General features: G+C 41.1%; 1 protein-coding gene across 1 annotated transcript; it reads right to left on the reverse strand.

Annotated features, from left to right (window-relative positions):
- Positions 1–1,327: 1,327 nt before the first annotated feature.
- Positions 1,328–16,985, reverse strand: FAM162B (family with sequence similarity 162 member B). The gene is made up of 4 exons (XM_089652134.1): positions 16,901–16,985; positions 11,886–11,991; positions 7,233–7,341; positions 1,328–1,438 (listed from the first exon to the last, which is right to left on the reverse strand). Exons 1-4 carry the CDS (start codon positions 16,983–16,985, stop codon positions 1,328–1,330), a joined length of 411 nt encoding a protein of 136 aa, XP_089508260.1.
- Positions 16,986–20,069: the final 3,084 nt, after the last annotated feature.

Below are 20,069 nucleotides of genomic sequence, written 5' to 3' on the forward strand. Positions count from 1 at the left end.
CTCCTCTATGGGTGTACAAGGTGTGGCGCAACACTCTGGGGCGTGTATAGGCCCATATAAAGGAAACAAGTCTGCTCTGTAGCAAGCATAAAAAAGGGAGGGTGGTCAAAGTGGTAGGGTTCTGAAATAGTATAATATTTTGGGGGGCAAGGTCATTTTAACTGCGTGAATGTGCCCAATCCAGGATAAGGAAGAGAATTGCCAAGATTGCATAAGAGAGGTGACATGTCTCAGTAATGGGTAGTAGTTGGTCTCAAAAAGAGCGGCGTAGGAAAAAGTCAACTTGACACCCAGATAGTCCAAAGAGGAGTTGGCCCAGTGGTAGGGGTAGCTCGCCTGAATGTGTGTCACCATAGAGGGAGAGAGTGAAATATTCAGGACTGTTTTTTTTTTTTAAGCTTAATGCGGAGACCTGACAATGTAGAGAAATGGGATAGAATAGATTGCAGATTTTGGAGGGTAGTGACTGAGTAATGTATATCCCAGCTCCCCTGTACTCCATTATAGTGATATGACATGTTGTATACAGTACTTACTGTCCCCCCGAGTCCCACGCGGCAGTGGAAAGGGTGTCTCCTCTCAGTGGAGGAGAGCGGACCTCTCCTGCACTTGTCCTCTCGGCGGCGGTGTTGTATACAGTACTTACTGTCCCCCCGAGTCCCACGCGGCAGTGGAAAGGGTGTCTCCTCTCAGTGGAGGAGAGCGGACCTCTCCTGCACTTGTCCTCTCGGCGGCGGTGCCGCAGAAGCCAGAAACCGGAAGTTGTAAACCGGAATTCGACTTCACAATGAGACTTGGAGCGCAGGAGCAGTCGCTCCAAGCTTCATCTGTGCTCACCGCTCGCAGCCGCTCGCCACAGAGGAATTTCTCCTCGCATTTGGCGAGTGGGCGGGCGGCTTTTTCAAGCCCTGCTATAGTACATTGTCAAAAATGTTTTAAATACTGCAAGTGATCATAAGAAACAGAGCACATACTACAGGTATGAATGGAGACATGTTACAAGAGACTGTTCGCTATCATTGCTATTACAGCTATCAATGCTTCCACTACAGGCTGCTAAGATCCTCAGGCCACAAGTTCGTCACCAAAGGAATAAACAAAGAATTGTTTGCCCGTGACTCAAACAATTGTCTAAATGAACGCTTTATGGTTCTTATAGTGATCAGTAAGTTGTTAGGATGAGTTCTTCCTTCCGATAATTTTAATTCTGAAACCCTAAATGGTTGACTGAGAAAATAAAAACAGACAAACAATAAAAGCGAGAAAGAGAATACTGTGTGGTCACAAACAAGCTTACAATAAAAGCATAATTGTCAATGTAATATATCTATTTCTGTGATTGTGCTGAAGAGGCTAACTGCTCCTTTTCTGCTTCTCTACGCCACATTTCTTTCTTTGCTAAGTTCATATTTGTCAGTGATTCATGACGTGCGGCAGCCTGCAAAACATATAACACACATAAATCATACAGTGACCCGTGACATGCGGCAGCCTGCAAAACTTATAACACATATAAATCAAACTTGCACACTTTAGAATTAAGAATTTTCTGTGCATTTTCTGATCTGCTTGTTTGTTCCTGGTTACTGAATCAAAAAGTAGTCAGGCCAGGAGGCCAGCATAACTGTCAAATGGCTAGAAGGTTAACTTTAAATTGGAACCAAACCACCAGACAGTTTTGGACCCTCAGAAGCTTTTTGCCAAAATGCGCAAGTATGCACAGCATATTTATACACTATGGCAGATTTACCCGGCAAAGAACCCCCCTAACAGTGCTGCAATGTCAACTCTTCCCCTTGTTGCCGGTGGTTTAATCTTCTCCCCATCTACTTTTGAGTTCAAAGTCTTCGGGCATACTCATTGGCTGGGCCGGGATAACATGATTCCAGCACAGAATAGAGCCAAACTTGTACACTGAGCTGCCCATGGCTAGTTCAGAGTACACGTAAAGAAAAAGTGCTGACAGGTGCGCAGAAGTATCTATAATAGTTTTCAGGAATACTTCATTTCATTATGCAAGCATTAAACTGGATCTTCACCTTCTGCAACATGATTCCTCCTCTCCACCCCTGCTCTGATTCTGTTCAAGGATAGTGCTCTTTTTAAAAAAAATGTATTTACCCTTTTTTAAAAAAAATAAATTGTCTGTCCCCGTCCCCCCTTGTGCACTGTCCTCCCTTTGCCTCCTGAGATATGCATGTCACATATCCCAGGAGGCAAAGCCTTCCATTCACTAAAAAATGGGAGGGGGAGGGGGAGGGGCTTAGCAGGCCATCATCAGGAGAGCAGCAGCCAGCTGAGCCCATAACAGCAGGCAACCTGACAATGTTGTCACAGCAAAACAGTGGGACCGAGCTCTGCCAGTAGAGAAGAGGATCTCAGCTGGACAGCACTGGATCCGCTGGGTGGGTGAGTATATGAAATGTGACATTTAACCACTAGCCTACAGGGCACTTATACCCCCTTCCTGCCCAGGCCAATTTCCAGCTTTCAGGGCTGTCACACTTTGAACGACAATTGCTCGGTCATGCAACACTGTACCCATATGAACCCGTCATTGTACTATAGGGCGGGCGGAAGGTGGTTAAATAAAAATGGGGGGTCCACCTTAAAGGTCTTAATCCTGACATCTAGTGGCAGTTCCTTGAAACCATAACTTGTTATTTTTATGTCTGTTAATGGCAAAAGCCAGTTTCCTTCTATGTTGGGGCTAGTTAGTCAAAGGATAAGTTTGCCTTTGTTCATCTTTTTTCTTTTTTTTTTCTAAATTCCAGCTCCCCTATGTACCAATATAGTATTAATGTACTTCTTTTGCAGAAGTTCAAAAGCTTTCTCTTTTTCTACCCACCTTTATTTCAGTGTCCAGATTGGCTATAAAAAAATAAAAGCTTTTCCATGACTTCTGCCTTCTTTCCTGTAGAGACTTCAGGTCATGACACAGGAAGAAAATGACCAGCTCACCTCGTTAACACACATCCTGCATCATCTACCTTCCTACCTCCCACCCACTTCCAGGTGCACGAATATTAAATGAAAAGCAATCAATCAGTGATCACTGTTCTCACTAAATAGACATCAATTTTTATTTTTCTACCTTAATTTTCATCTTGCATAGATCATTCATTTGGCAGAGTGTGCTGAGTGAACAGATAACAGCTTATGTGAATAGAGCTGTAATACGTGTGTTCTGAGTTCTATATAGTTCACATACACTATACAATCTGATTGTACAATCTCCTTTAGATCTACCATCAATGTAGTGCAAGGATTGGTAGGTCCTCTCTGGTCAAACTGCAGCCAATCCAGAGCAAGTCATAGATCGTGAGATGAAAAGAAGAGAATCCTCTACCTTTCAGAATACATGTGTTGGACGATCCCGCTGTGAGGAGGAAGAAGGCTAGCTGGGACCATTTTCAATGCCTTTATACCTATTACCACCCAATCCATGGAATGATATCTGTGCATACTGAAGAAAGTGACATCTTGGTGTATGGGAGATAGTAATTGTTTTCTTAAAGCGATTTTCTTAATGCGAGTAGGGGGCATATTCATTTGGTGAGTGCACACCCGAAAGGGGGGACATTTAATTTTGTACACGTGAACTTTCTTGGAGAACTTGAAGATTTTTTTTGCGGGTTTATTAAGGACTTTATTTAGGACTTTTTCTCATCAAAAGTCATATTTTGATATTTAGGTTTTTTTGTTTTATTCACTATATGATATTTTGCGCTACTGAACCACTTTAAGTTGTTCCTTTTTTGGTTATGTAGTGCAAGGGCCTGCCTGATTGGATACAGAGTGATTAGGTAGATAGGTGGGTCCTCCTATTCCATAGTTTTGGAAAATCTAAAGGAAATTGTAAAGAGATTGTACAGATTGCACAGTGTATGGCCATCTTTATACAAGTAAATAGGAGGGAGTGGATGGAGACATTCAGCTGTCAAGTCCCGTTTACATCTCTGCATAGCAGGAACTCACATTCCTGCATGCGTTTTTTTTTGGTGTGTTTTGGAGCATTTTTGCTTTTTAAAGAGTGGAGTGTGGTGGTTTTCTAACTGTGATTTTTGGTGCAGTGCATTTATGAAATGCATGGCAAAGCGTGCTTTTTCTGTGCAGTGTACCATGCATTCAGAAACACACAGATGTGAATGGAGCCTCATTGTTCTTTTCACTTTCAGGCTCCATTCACACCTAGCATAGTGGGAGTGGTTTTTGGCTTGTTTTACCTGTGACACGCACAGGGCAGCTTGTTGATTTAAATGGGTTGTGCTACTACGTGTCTCTTGGAACGTTTTGGCGTGATGTGGGTTGGTGGCACTGACTGGCAGCACTGATAGGTGGCACTGACTGGCACTGATAGGTGGCACTGAAAGGCAGCTCAGATGGGCACTGATATGTGGCATTGATGTGCACTGGTAGGCACTGATATGTGGCATTGATGTGGTACTGATGAGCACTGGCAGGTGGCATGGATGAGCACTGACAGCTGGCACTGATGGACACTGACAGGTGGCACTGCTGGGGCTACACAAATTATCAAGACACACTGATCATCAGTGCCCTGATGATCAGTGCACATGTCCCCTCTGAGGAATGCCGATTGCCGGCTCTCCTCTCCTCTCGAGCTGTCAGCGTGACATTTCCCTATTTACATGTGATCAGCTGTGATTGGAAACAGCTGATCACATGACCGAGCCGACATCTTCGGCTCTTTCCGTTGATCAGTGATCCGCTGTGTCCAAGGGACACAGCGCACCACTGATCGCCACGCTGCGTGCTCCTGGAGCTGCGCATGCATGGTTAGAATGGAATGATGTCATATGACATCCTCCCAGAACGAGAGAACCACCTTGCGCCCGTCATTGTACTATATGGCGGGCGGGAGGTGGTTAATAACGCTGGTAGCATTAGCTGTGTAAAGTCATATTAAAAAGCCACGTTTTTCTGCGTTTGCGGTTTTTAGTGTTTTTTACACAAAAAAAAAAATAAAATCTTTGCTCAAAAAAAGCCCCAAAATGACAGTTTGATGCATTTTACCATGTTTTTTAGAGCTAAAAAGCTCCTCTAGAAATGGATGCCTCCTTCCAATATCAGCCAGACATTCATCATTGAGCTCTTTAGAACAGATTTTCAGTGAAATCCCTTGATTAGTTCCAAAGATTCTCATAAAAATAGGTCCCCCAGCTCTGGCCTAGTTGGGATCTCGAAGAGCACGCGTAAATTTCAGCTGGGCTGGCCAGAAGGGCAGAAGCTCTTCAGGCTGAGAACTTTTTCTACTGGACATAAACTGGACTGCCCCATGCCCACACTATTTATGTACTCCCCTGCCACCTACTAAACACTCTCTCTCAGGGATTGGCTAAGTCAATATAAATATTCAGGCTGCTTATAGAGTAGATGAGTGGTACCTCCTCCATACTCCCCATTAACTCATTGGGCATCAAATGTGGGTCACATAGGCCTACCCCAGGCTACGCCAGGCATTGATTGGGGTAACTGACCCTTGAATGTGGGATAACGTTTAGCTTGAAAGTATGCTCACCAATGCACAGAACCAGGAAGGAGCTGCGGTCAAGTGAAAAATCAAACATTAAGGTGACTTTCCAACTAAAGAGTGAAGCACATGTGTGCAGTACCCAAAATACAGAGTTCCTCCTTAAGATGTTTTGTCCCATGCCCTACACAGTTTTACTGATGTATGTGTTGCATTCAGAGGGACAGGTTAAGCCTCTGCCCATGCCACTAGTTAGTGTAATTCTGTTACCTCATTCCCAGTAACATAATGGGGTCCTCCAAGCACATAGCACAGACCTCACATGTGCTTTCACTTAACTCTTCTCTTCCCGTACTTAGTGACCAGGCCTTAGATCTCTGTAACGCTAGTCCACTCCCGATGACCGGCAGAGACAGACAGTTAGGGAGGGAGTCAAAGCACCGACCCCCTTGTTACTGGAGAACCAGTCACCAAACAGGTACCATGCCAATGACTGGTTGCTTTTTCTCCCTTTTGATTACTCATGAACTTCTCTTGTAGCAATGTTACATATACCCCATACTGTGGTCATGAACCCAAGTTCTTTAGTAATACACCAGGACACCCCTTCAGACATGGCTCTAAACAGTAGAATCAACTTTTATTGTGAACTTGATAAAACATGTACATGTATAACATGAAATAATGTCCTTTTCTTAGCTGAACCTAACTGTAGCTGCTCTAGGTTACGTGCACAGATGAAGTCTCTGAGAAAAGTTTATGCCTGGAGATGCTCCAAAAGAGAAGTCTGTGTTCCAGGGATCTTCTGACGAGTTGGCATTTGAGAGCCAACCAGAGATCCCAGCAAGTCTGCAGCTGAATGTGTTCCCTATGTGTTTCTCCAAGTGTTCCCCAGAGCCAGAGGGCATTTATATTCCTTTGCTCATTTCTCCTCTCTATGTGGAGCCCTAAACTCTTCTCTTTTATAGAAAATGGGGGGAGGCTGGACCCCAAAGCCCGCAAACACTCCGGGAAAAGGAGGCAAAGCATTAACTATTTCACTCTGACTGGGGCAGCTTGACACTAACTAAATACACAGTAGGCTACAAGCTGATTTGCCTTTTCCAAACCACTACATTCTAGAATACTCCAGAAGGCAAAGGGAGACAATCAAACCTGCAGCCAGTGAAGTCCAGAACAGCCCACAAACCTCCACTGATTACAGAGGAGCCAAAAAAGAGCTAAATTTACCTAATCATCCTGTGCAACCTATCTAGCAGGGTGCTACAATATGTACTATTTCATATTGACTTGACCACAAAAATGAAAAGCAATGTTTGAAATAGTATTTTGTAGTCCTAACAGCAAGATATATACAAAATCACTTAGCATTGTCTTTATAAATGAATATACTCCCATTCTAGCAAACTAGAATACAGAATAAAATTATATCAGTGAATAAACTATAAAACATAGATGTCACAATGCAAGTTGGTTATTCTCTGCTGTTTTAGAGTGAAATGTTGATATGTAGAAGAAAGAGTGATTGTACTCGTACAATCTTGTTTGACATCTAGTTTACACAGCAGGCAATTTAGAAAGAGCAGTTGTTACATAGCCTAATGGTATTTAGTGATTTTTAAATCCTATAATGTATATTTGTTTGCTTGAGGATTGTGTGATGTTTAAAAATAGTGGGGGAAGAGCAGCTAATATAGGCGTTATCTAAGGAAAATTATTTGGTTTTAAGCTTTCTTACCTTTTTTCCGGATACAACCATTGCAAAGCAACCTACAATAGTAGCTGCAATCATAAGGTAGCAAGCTTTAATGCGGGCTTTGTTCCTAGCACTAACCAGCGTTTCCAGCCTAAACAAAAGAAAACAGTATATTGAGATGTAAAATGTTCTTATTCAGCTCACTTACATAAGCATTGTTTATTACCACACAATCTTACTATCTAGTCACAGTTTTGTATCTAAAAATGAATCTCTTTGTACGTTTTGCTCTTGCTTCTATACTCACCCTGTCTTTGGCACTGTCTGCTGCTGTCTTACCACTCTGCGATCAAGTGCAAATCATCTTCGGGATTGAATGATGCCCAGTCTTGTGGACTGAATAATGCCCAATGCTATTCAACCCACTTCCTGTGAGCCCAGGGCATCATCTGGCCACCCTGGACTCATGGGTGAGTGAGCAAGCTGGAGTTGACCTTTAAAGATAAAGTTTAGCTTACAAAATCCCTACAGCTTATGTCACATCACCTACCTGTAATGAAATATGTCCCATATTGTTTGGACAGCTGGATCCTGGTGAAATTTTCTTTGCAGAGATGGCTGTCCTCCTCGTGTCTCTTTGGGACTAAGTGTTGTCCAGTCTTTTGGATTGAATGATGCCCAGTGCTATTCGGCCCACTTCATGTGAGCCCAGGGCATCATCCAGCCATAAAAAATGTTTAATAAGAAATAAAATAGGTGTTGTACTCACAAACGACAATAAAGTCAAGGCACATCATAAAAGATTAGCTGGGTCAACACTGCGCTGAGTAACAGTCTGTAATGGGGAATGTAGACATCCAATAGGCTGACGCGTTTCGAGGACTTGCCTCTTCCTTAGAGCCCCGAACACCTATTTTATTTCTTATTAAACATTTTTTATAGTAATGCACTAGGCCTGTGCGCCCTCTCTTTGTTCTTTCCTCATTCATCATCCAGCCACCCTGGACTCACAGGAGGTTGTCATTATACAGCACGGCTTTCTATGGCATTCAGGATCTGTTCACTTCTGAAGGAAGAGGAGAATCAGGAACACCATATGACTAAACTTAAGACTTCTGCAAAAAATGTATGTATACAAGCTTACTGCCGTACATGGGTGAAGAAGCAAACTGAAGTTGAACTTTTAAAGCTTCTGCCTGAAGACCCGACGCTGTCAATCCCCCACAGCATAAGAAGTTCAGAGACAGGAAGAGGACAGGCATCCCTGCAGTGAAGATTTCTCCAGGATTCAGCTGTCTGAAGAATTTTGGACATACTTCATTGGAGGTAAGTGATGTGACTAAAGCTAGATTTTAGAGGTAGAGAAGTAGAAGTAGAGATTTTGTTTTTAAATTTCAGCTTTAAAGGAGAAGTGTGGGATTTGAAAAAAAACTCACATATTCACCTCCTTGCACCATGGTGTGATGCTGCAGCTGTCCCATGTTGGCTCTAACACTATTCCAATATTGTTGGGATCAGGGGCGGACTGACAACTCATGGGGCCCATGGGCAATAGGGATCATGTGGCCCCTGTGTCCTTGCCCAAACTCAAAAAAGCCTACAAAAAAGGTACCAGGGGCATCTCATGGGGCCCCCTACTGACCCGGGGCCCTCAGGCAGTGCCCAAGTTTCCAAATGGTCAGTTCGCCCCTGGTTGGGATCCTTCCAGGCTCTGCCATGTCAGTTGATAGCGGGCAATGGTCTACTATTAGCTTACTCTGGGTCACAGGAGAGCAAAAAGTAACTGTATGACCAAAGGTTTAATGCTATTGATAACACTCTGTGCCAGGATGTTGCAGATGTTTTATATTTATTGATAATAATTGTTATATTGTAACTTGAATGCAGACACTGACAGATGCAAATAACATTTTATCTGATAAGTGACATAGCCAGGTACACCGTTTTTGGGGAAAGGTTTTTTTTTAAATGCCAAGAGGATGGAATACAGTAGTAATATTTAAGTATGTTTGTGTAATGTATCCAGTTGATAAACAACACAATATAAAATAATTACTGTACATCTGTTGATATCCTGACCGTGGCACCACCTGCCTAGAGTTTGCATGTTCTCCCTGTACCTGTGTGGGTATCCTGCGGGTACTCTGATTTCCTCCCACACTCCAAAGGCATGCTGGTAGGTTAATTGGCTCCTGTCTAAATTGATCCTAGTATGTGTATGTATTAATGTAAGTTAGGGACTTTAGATTGTACACCCCTTGAGGGTTAGGGACTGATGTGAATGCACAATATATATGGTAAACACTGCTTAAATTGACAGCGTAATATAAGTATCTGTAATAAATAAATATCAGGGTTTTTTTCTATAAAACAGAAAACTCTCATTAAAAACTGTTTCAGTACCGTGAAAATGGCTGGACTTGAACACCAGAACATCCTAAATTATTTAATGAGTGGAAATTATAACTATAATTGATTTTGAATTTAGAACAGAACAAACACATAAATGGATGGCAAAGGAAGGTCAGCAGTAGCTTTCATCTTCAGATGAGAGTCAGTTTTTGGCAAGACCTGTGCTGTAACTGTCACGTATACAATAGCCTTGTGGCACAGACGGATATCACGTATCAGTATTAATTAAGTCTACACAGCTTGTTCTTATACAGATCCAATGTACTCCTGAAGGAATAGAGATGGGGTGTTGTTCAGTTGCTTTTTGACAGTTGTTACTTGACATTTTTACATTCAATCTCTATAACCATCTTTATTTTGCAGCAAAATTTGAACTTTTGTCTTTTCTTTTAAAATGAAGTTGTCTTGAAAAAAACTGTATTTAAATCATAAAAAATATTAATGTAATTTTTGTGCTACAATTTATTTTAAGGGGGCTTGAAAACACATTGGGGTTAATTTACTAAAAGAATGGAGCATGTTTACTTTTGAAAGTGAATAGCATTGTAAATGAGGGGAAGCTGCGTTCATGTCAAGCATCCATTCATGGGTTTTCAAAGTGAACACAGCTCTACCATATTTACTAAGCAAAAGCCTGTGGGATGCACAGGCTCTTGCAGTGTTTTCCTCCAGCCTTACACCCATTACATTTTGAAAAATATGCCCATACACATACGCAATTATGCTCCAGTGCTGGCAGCTACAAGTGCATGGTGTTTTCTGTAATGCAGTCCAATGGGCAAAAATGTGCTGCATCAGCGCTTCTCAGGTGCCACATCAACAGATGTATTTTAAACCCATACGCTGTGCTTTACGTCTGTGAGTAACTGTGCAAGAGGCCTAACAGGGTTGCAGATGGATAGGAACTGCAGCCGAAAGTCAAATAAAGGGAGAACAGTGGGACCAGAGGACAGTGTACATTTAGAGTTTAAAAATCAGGCATACCCAGGGGTGTAGATAAGGGGGGTGGGTTCAAACCCCCCCCCCCACGAGCATTCTGCATGGCACGTGCCACACTTTCTGTCTCAATAGCAGAAGACATATGAAATGCACACAGGACATAAGCCTATTGGAGCTGCAGCTCTGGGCACCTTCCTGAATATAGGCACATGCCACAGCTGATTCTTGCCTCTGGTGCCCTTTCTCACTTCAGTGGAGTCATTGAGGAACTTGGGGGTTCTGAGTGCTTTGCTACCCCTCTGGTGCTTGATAATCAGTGTGGGTCTGAGAAAAGGGAACACTGGCTAGTGTTCTGAAGAGCTTGTCCAACTGCAAAGGACTTTGCTCAGCTATGATTACTTTTGGGCTGTCACAGTCTGTCGTAACTGGCTTGTACCTGAGGAGCTCAGCCCTGTATCTACTACCACTGAAAAAGGGACTTTGCTTACTCCTAAATTACTTGCTGCTACAAATTAAAGGGAAGTCTGCTATCTGCTTCAGCCAAGACCTAAATAGTGCTCAACTAAGAGATCAGCTAGATGTCCTAAGTGTGAATAGTTCTAATTGTGGAGAATCCTACTACATTCCCTATCCCTATCCCCATTTCTACAATAAAACTCCAAAAACAAACATCCCCTAGACTGGTCATTGAAGGCAACGAGCGGAATTGTGTGTGTACCTGGTTGTGAAAATACCTGGTGCCTGGCTGCAGGAAACAAAGGTGGAAACCTAAGCAAAATACAAACGGCCCTTACAAAGGTGGTGCTACACTAAATTAAGTCTAAAAGTACACTCCAATTAAAAGTTAAAAGCCTTTAAATAATCTACTGGGTTTCTGTTATGCAAGCATAGTGTTTGGGCACCTACTATTTCCTATCTTGATTATTGCATCTTAAATGTAATCTAATTTTATTCTGGGGACACAGTTATTTAAACTGGCTATACACTAGTGGATTTTCTGATGAACATTCGCACAAACATTTGTATGAAAATTCTCAGTACAGTTGATGACTTGTCCAAAGTTCAAAGTTTTTGTTTGCTTATAATATTTAATTTGGGAATGAATGGACTTTCCCAAACAAAAATATCTAATAATACTAATTTCTTATACACACAACACAAACCACTAGTCTTGGACTGTGCAAAAAAAGTCCTGTACTGTAGCAGCATTGGTCCGTTGTCTTCATTTAGTGGCATGTGGACAGTGTATTATATTTTCAAGCTTTACTGTACAAGCTTAGTTAGTAATATCCCTGCTTGTCCACTACAATATTTGTTGTGAAAGCAATTTGAATGAAACCTTACGAGATGGTTGGTGGAATATCCTCTTCTGATTTAAAACGTCCTGTCCATGTCAGTATTTTTTTATCAAACTGAGTTGGCTTGCAGTGAGAAATGATTTTTGCATTACCTAGGAACACAAAAAGATTACTGTAGCAACAGTAAAATAATGATACAAATACAAGATCTATGATTTGTATACGGTATGGAACATGTTTTTTTCATTTTACTTTGAAGAACATTGGGGAGATTGCTTTTTTATATAGTGTATTTGCTTATAATGTGGCTATTCAGGTGTTGTGTAAAACCATGCCTGAGCAATGTGTGATAGCACAGCTACTTGTAATCTTCAAGGGCACATGTGACAGGGTGACAACAGAGGAGTATAATTGGAAGCCTGCTAACCCATAACAGGAAGTGCCGGAACAAGAACCATAGGACATTTTTATCTTAAAGTCAAAGTTAAGTTTTCTTATTTTGTTTTATTGTAATCAGCACATGGGACAGTACTTACATTGAATGAAAAATTTCCCTTGTGCTGGAGGCTATTCTCTTAGTTAAAATGTTCAATCCTCTGCCCCCCCCATACCCCGCTGTGGTAATCTTCCAGTGCTGCAGGGGTTAATATGAACCACTGTACCTATTATAAGCACTTGCCAAGAGTGCTGACTGCATTGCCTGTCCCTTCCATCCCCTTCTTCCATTAAAAGAAGCTGTGCTATAGCTTCCATCAATGAAATGGAGTAGACAGATCTTTCATTCATCTGCTCATCCTTCTATCATAGAGCACTTTTCACTGATGCAAGTTACAGTCAGGGGCGGACTGACCATTTGAAAACTCGGGCACTGCCCTAGGGCCCAGGGTCAGTAGGGGGCCCCAAGAGATGCCCCTGGTACCTTTTTCATAGGCTTTTTGAGTTTGGGCAAGGACACAGGGGCCCCATGATCCCCTATTGCCCGGGGGCCCCATGAGTTGTCAGTCCACCCCTGGTTACAGTACAGCTTCTATGAACAGAGGAGGGTGTCAGAAAGGGTGGGCATAGTAGGTATGCTTGATGAGTGCCTATGACAGATCCAGCAGCTCGTATTAACCCCTGCAGCACTGGAAGAATACCATTGCTGGGGTATGGGGGGCAGGGGATGGAAGATTTCAACTTAGAAAGCAGCCTCCAGCAGAAGGAACACTTCTCATTGCATGTAAGTAGTATCCCTTGTGCTGACTGGGTTTTTATTGCTTCATTAAAGAGATTTCTTCGCACTTCCTGTCCTGCTGACAATGTTTTATCAGATAGGACATGATAGGAACTCGTCAACAGCAGAACAGAGAGAAATAAAACCTTTTAGTAGAGTAGCGAAAAGGCTAAAACCCCTGTTAAATTTATATTTCTGTTTATGTCCCAATGGAGATTTACCTGTCTGATAAAACTGTTGTCACCGGGTCAGCAAGTGAGGGCAAATCTCCATAATGGAGCCCCAGTTAATTGTTAAATATCAACAGGAATTCTAATCATTCCTCATTCTATCCATCTATGGCTTTGACGCACACTTTAAAGTAGAATTCCAGAATATGCCCAACTATTCTTAAAAATACCAATGTGAAAGAATTATATAAATATAAAGAAAAAACTACTAAATAATAAAGTCCATCTCCATATCGTGATTCTTTCATATACAATGTGCCTTCACCAACACCAACACCAGTTGTGCTCTCACCTGAGATTTTTGACTGCACAATTAAGTTTAGTCAAAAATGGCTTGCATCCATTAAATGGACATTTATTAGTGGTAAGACCTCTGTCAAGACTCTCCTTCACTGCTGATTCAGCTCCTTCCTTTTTACACATACAGTATAGGAAAAATATAGGCAAACTAACAGTGCTTTATCGTTTATAAAAACTGACAATTTATTATAATATACAGTGGCCACACAATATGCCTTATCAGGAGATAAGAGGGGGGCACTGGAAGAAGGGGAGGATCAGAGAAGTCAGGATCAAACACCTTTTTTTACACAATGCAGAGGATTAACTCCTTAGGTTCCACAGTGAGTATAACAAACATGCTTTACTGCATATACAGACTGATTTCACTGTGGTGGGTTTAGTAACACTTTAAGATTAGTTAGTTGCATCCCAGAATTCTACTTTAATGAAAGCTACAGATTTCAAAAGGTCTAAAAGGACTTTTGGAATTACCATTTTAAATCAATTATTATTTTATATAACCTTTAAGTAAAATAATGTACTTCTTTAGTAAAACAACACTTAAGTTTACAGAACATATTTCTTATTGTGTTGTTTTATGATACCAACTTTTGCACCACTTTTGGTACCCCAGTCTAGAAAATTATTTGTAAATACAGTGGCATAGAAATATCAAAAAGGATTCGCAGTTTGATTTAAATTAGAGGTGCCACAACATTTAAATTATTCAGGATTTTTGGGTTCTGAATAAACTTTTCAAGCAGCATAAAATAACTGCTAAGCAGCAAATAATTTACACTCAATGGTATTGCTTTTTTAAAAGAATAGAGACTGTTCATTTAGGAAAGTGAATGTTTTTCGCAGGTTATTGAATAAAGTAAAGCTACGTTTACTTTGAATATCCAATAATTTGTGAGAGACATTAAAAATCAAGATTTTGTTTGCTCATTATGGGATAATTAAACTGAACACTAAGCTAAATGAACATACTCTTTCAAATGTAAACAGTCTCAATGACTTTAGTAAACCAACCCAAATGGAAAAGTAAATAAAATATAAATTTTTTTGTAAACACGATGCCACTGATGAATTAGGTATTTCGAGCTTCCATGATTTTTATATATAATTTGACTGTGCTACATGTTATAGCATCAACAGTGAGTTCAAATATGTAAAAATAAAACACACATATGTAAAATTCCAAGCACACTTCCATGTGCGTTTTATTTATATATATATATATATATATATATATATATATATACAGTTGTGGCCAAAATTATTCAACCCCCAATGCTGTAAAGGGGTTTAGGGACTATAGTGTACATTTGGAATTGTATTCAGAATCAAATCCTACAAGGACGTTGTAACTACCCAAATGCAACTAAAATGACATCAATTGTTTATGTAATACAGTAGTAAATGGTTCTTATGTGGTTTCTTCATTGCCACAATTATTCAACCCCTTAAAGACTACCACTCTGAAGAACAGAGGTTCATACAGGTGCTTTCCATCAGGTATTGAAAACACCTGTGGATGTCACCGAGCAGCAATCAAGCATAATAAGCACCAATTAGGCAGCTTTAAAATGACTGTGATACTCAGCTCCTTCTAGACATTTACTGGTGTGGTTACAAACATGGTGAAGGCAAGAGAATGGTCCAGGAAGACAAGAGAAGAGGTGATTTCTCTTCACAGGAAGGGCAATGGCTATAAGAAGATTGCAAAGATGTTAAACATACCAAGAGACACCTTAGGAAGCATCATTCGCAAATTCAAGGCAAAGGGCACTGTTGAAACGCTACCTGGTCGTGGCAGAAAGAAGATGCTGACTTCGACTGCTGTGCGCTACCTGAAGCGTAGAGTGGAGAGAAGTCCCCGTGTGACTGCTGAGGAACTGAGAAAAGATTTGTCAGATGTGGGTACAGAAGTTTCAGCCCAGACAATAAGACGCACACTGCGTAATGAAGGCCTCCGTGCCAGAACTCCCAGGCGTACCCCCTTGCTGTCTCCAAAGAATAAGAAGAGTCGACTGCAGTATGCCAAAAGCCATGTGGACAAACCACAAAAGTTGTGGGATAGTGTTCTGTGGACTGATGAAACAAAATTAGAACTGTTTGGGCCCATGGATCAACGCTATGTTTGGAGGAGGAAGAACAAGGCCTATGATGAAAAGAACACCTTGCCTACTGTGAAGCATGGTGGAGGGTCAATCATGCTTTGGGGCTGTTTTGCTTCTGCAGGTACAGGGAAGCTTCAGCGTGTGCAAGGTACCATGAATTCTCTTCAGTACCAGGAGATATTGGATGGAAACGTGATGCAGTCCGTCACACACCTGAGGCTTGGGAGACGTTGGACCTTTCAACAGGACAATGATCCCAAGCATACCTCCAAGTCCACTAGAGCATGGTTGCAGAGGAAAGGCTGGAACATTTTGGAGTGGCCATCGCAGTCACCAGACTTAAATCCGATTGAGAACCTCTGGTGGGACTTAAAGAAAGCAGTTGCAGTGCGCAAGCCTAAGAATGTGACTGAACTGGAGGCCTTTGCCCATGAAGAATGGGCGAAGATACCCGTAGATCGCTGCAAGACACTTGTGTCAAGCTATGCTTCACGTTTAAAAGCTGTTATAACTGTAAAAGGATGCTGTACTAAGTACTAAGATTGAATGTCACTTGGGGGTTGAATAAAACTGATAATGCTGTGAGCACAGAAAAGACATTTGTGGTTATTTCATTATAACTGTTATGTTATATTTGTCTGACCTACAAGTGCCTCTTTAATGTAAATGTAAGCAAGATGACTGAATGATCAAAAGCAATGTCAAACTGGCCAAAACACTCAATTTCAGTGGGGGTTGAATAATTTTGGCCACAACTGTATATATATATATACTGTATGTGTGGGTGGATATATATATATATATATAGTATGTGAGTGTGTATATGTATATATATATACTGTATGTGTGTGTGTATATATATATATATATATATATATGTGTGTGTGTGTGTATATGTATGTATATATATATATATATATATATATATATATATTGTAAGCTCGAAAGAGCAGGGCCGCTTGTGTATTGTATTGTTACTGTTTTGTCTCATGTTCTGTCCCCTTTGCTATTGTACAGCGCTGAGCAAACCCTTTGGCGCGATAAAAATACTGTATAATAATAATAATATAATAATAATAAAAAAAAAAATATATATATATATATATATGTAATACAGGTAATAGTATTTTTAAAAGCATGTATATTTCCTTATAATGCATCCTCTGTATTTGTATAAATGTCTGAGGTTATAGTCATTATTCATAAAACTTACCTCCACTGTGGCATTCTCTAGAGTAATATGAATAAACAAGCTGTCCTAATCTCATGCATCTTCTTGCTAATCCGACAGCAGTCATAGTTTCCCAAATTCTGTTTGGTGTGTTGTTTGAATTGCCTTAATATTCCCATCTCTGAGTTGAACTGCATCATGGAAAAGTACCATTTTTTTAATGTTTAACAACGTCACCACTGTTCAGACCACCCTCTGCTCCCAAGACATTGTGATTTCAAGCCCTGAGAACAGATATCCAAGTCTGTCATTTGAGTTCACACAGTGCTGGCACTGTGACAAAATCTACCTATAGTTGCTGAAGATAAACTTCACCAAATGGGAAAGAAGGGTATTGTTTTGAAATGAAGACTCTGGAGTCATTTAATAAAATCAATAATGCAATATTATGCATTCTAGTATCTGACGTTGTTAAAAATGTTGTGGCTGTGAAACACTTATTGTATTTGAAATGGTAGCCCACCTAAACTATGCCTTTTGCATCATGGTTTTTTCCTGTTCAGCTGAGAAAGAGTAGCATCTATACCAGGGATGGACAACTATGGCCCTCCAGCTGTTGATGAACTTCAAGTCCCATCATGCCTCTGCCTTTGGGAGTCATGCTTGTAACTGTCGGTTTTGCAATGCCTCATGGGACTTGTAGTCCAACAACAGCTGGAGGGCCACAGTTGCCCACCCCTGATCTATACATACGTATTAATTTCTAAAGCTTACCTTCAGAGAAAACATACATAGTTGAGAGGGAGAAACTCTGAAGTTCTACTGCTGTCTGGGGAGATTTCCCCTTGCTTCCTGTCCCAGTGGCAACTTTGTCACCAAGACAGGAAGTGAGGAAAAAAATCTCCAGTGGGGAGATAAAAAAAAAATATATGCATAAGATACTCAAAATTAGAACTAGTCACACTGAGGACGTCTAGCTGACCTCTTAGTTAGGCACTTTTTGAAGTTCTGGCTGAAAGCCTATGGCAGACTTCTCTTTAATTTGTAGTAACAAGTAGTTTAGGAGAGAGTAAAGTTCCATTAGTGGTAGTAGCAGTTGCAGGACTGAGCTCCTCAGGTACGGGCCTGTTACAACAGACTGTCGCAGTCCAAAAGTAACAGAACTGAGCGAGGTCTTTTGCAGTAGCAACAGTTGGACAAGCTCTTCAGAACACCAGCCTGTGTTCCCTTTTCTCAGACCCACATTGACTATCAAGCACCAGAGGGATAGCCAAGCACTCAGAGCCCCCATGTTCCTCAATGACTGTACTCACAAGGCCCAAGGACAGAATGGTTGCCTCCTTACAATTTTCTAAGCGATGCTCTCCAGTGATACCACACAGATCTTTGGCAGACAGCTCCCCTCAGTCAGCTTACTGTAGAACCAGAGTCACTCTTTCTAACTTCAGGCCCTCAGTTCACCCACCTGAGGCCCGCCTGGCGGCATATGCCAGGCGAGGCAAGCCTGCTTCCAAACTGGCTTGGTGCAATCCTCTCCAGGGAAAGATGCTGAACCAATGTGCTCACAGGACATAAATACCACTCCCAGCATGCAATGGGGCCACTCTCCCCTGCAATTGGCCAGGACTGTATCCATATTCATGCTGCTCATTTGCCTAGTTCTGTCCCAGGTTCTGGAAGGCTCTAGGTGAGCAGAACTCAGGGCAAACTCAGCAGCTCCAGAGAATCATGAGCACACCTTACTAATCCATCACAGCACTCTCTTAAGCAGAGAACCCAATTAGATTTTCCTAACAGTCTCTCTATTAAACATAGAAACACAGATATACCACTCCTAACTATACAAATCCTAGCACCTAACTGGAAGGGTGTTACATTTTAGGTAACATCTTAGCTATGGCCATAAGTATACTACCATAGAATTTCACTTTTTTCAGTCCCAAACACAGCGTTCACTCTAGTCTAATGTTTAAAGTCAAAACTTATTGACTGTCCTTTTTGTTGGAAACTTACTTTGTTAGGTAAATCAAGTGTTCCAGTAAACAAGGACAGATTAGTCATATGCTGACATCGTTCTGTACTGAAACCCGTCTTCCTGGTCCCTTGCTTGCACATGTGTTAAGTAATTATGACATAAATTTACTGTACTTCTTGAATTTTTTATCAGTAGAATAACATGTGTGGTATCGCAGCCCTGTGATATCAGTAATGTTATTTTCCCTCATGCTGCTTTAAAGTAGAACTATAGGCAAACCTTTTTTTTATTATTTATTTATTTATTTAGAGCAAAGGAAGGTTACAGTGCCTTGAAAAGTATTCAAACCCCTTGAAATTTTCCACATTTTGTCATTTTACAACCAAAAACGTATATATATATTATTGGGATTTTATATGAAAGACTAATACAAAGTGGCACATAATTCTGAAGTGGAAGGAAAATGATAAATGGTTTTTAACATTTTTTACAAATAAATATCTGAAAAGTGTGGCGTGCATTTGTATTCAACCCCCTTTTCTCTGATACCCCTAACTAAAATCTAGTGGAATCAATTGCCTTCAGAAGTCACCTAATTAGTAAATAGAGTCCACCTGTGTATAATATAATCTCAGTATAAATACAGCTGTTCTGTGAAGCCTTCAGAGGTTTGTTAGAGAACATTAGTGAACAAACAGCATAATGAAGGCCAAGGAACACACCAGACAGGTTAGGGATAAAGTTGTAGAGAAGTTTAAATTAGGGTTAGGTTATAAAAAATATCCCAAGCTTTGAACATCTCACAGATCACCGTTCAATCCATCATCCAAAAATGGAAAGAGTATGGCTCAACTGCAAACCTACCAAGACATGGCTGTCCACCTAAACTGACTGACCGTGCAAGGAGAGCATTAATCAGAGAATCAGCAAAGAGGCCCATGGTACCTCTGGAGGCGCTTCAGAGATCCACAGCTCAGGTGGGAGAATCCGTTGAGAATCTGTGGCAAGACTTGAAAATTGTTGTTGACAGGCACTCTCCAGCCAATCTGACAGATCTTGAGCTATTTTGCAAAGAAGAATGGGCAAAAATGTCCCTCTCTAGATGTGCAAAGCTGGTAGAGACATCCCCAAAAAAGACTTGCAGCTGGAATTGCAGCCAAAGGTGGTTCTACAAAGTATTGACTCTGGGGGGCTGAATACAAATGCACCCCACACTTTTCACAGATTTATTTGTAA

This window comes from Staurois parvus, unplaced genomic scaffold (genome assembly GCF_062004578.1).
Source record: "Staurois parvus isolate SC_StPar_1 unplaced genomic scaffold, SC_StPar_1.0 ptg000672l, whole genome shotgun sequence".
NCBI lineage: Eukaryota > Metazoa > Chordata > Amphibia > Anura > Ranidae > Staurois > Staurois parvus.

What these genes read in the sequence shown, in the direction of transcription:
- FAM162B (XM_089652134.1), bottom strand. Translation starts at nt 16,985, where the DNA reads ATGACTGCTGTCGGATTAGCAAGAAGATGCATGAGATTAGGACAGCTT. An exon ending in TAGAGAATGCCACAGTGGAG is followed by an intron (nt 11,992 to 16,900) that starts GTAAGTTTTATG and finishes TTGTGTTCCTAG; the next exon opens with GTAATGCAAAAATCATTTCT. An exon ending in TGGTTGTATCCGGAAAAAAG is followed by an intron (nt 1,439 to 7,232) that starts GTAAGAAAGCTT and finishes TATGTTTTGCAG; the next exon opens with GCTGCCGCACGTCATGAATC.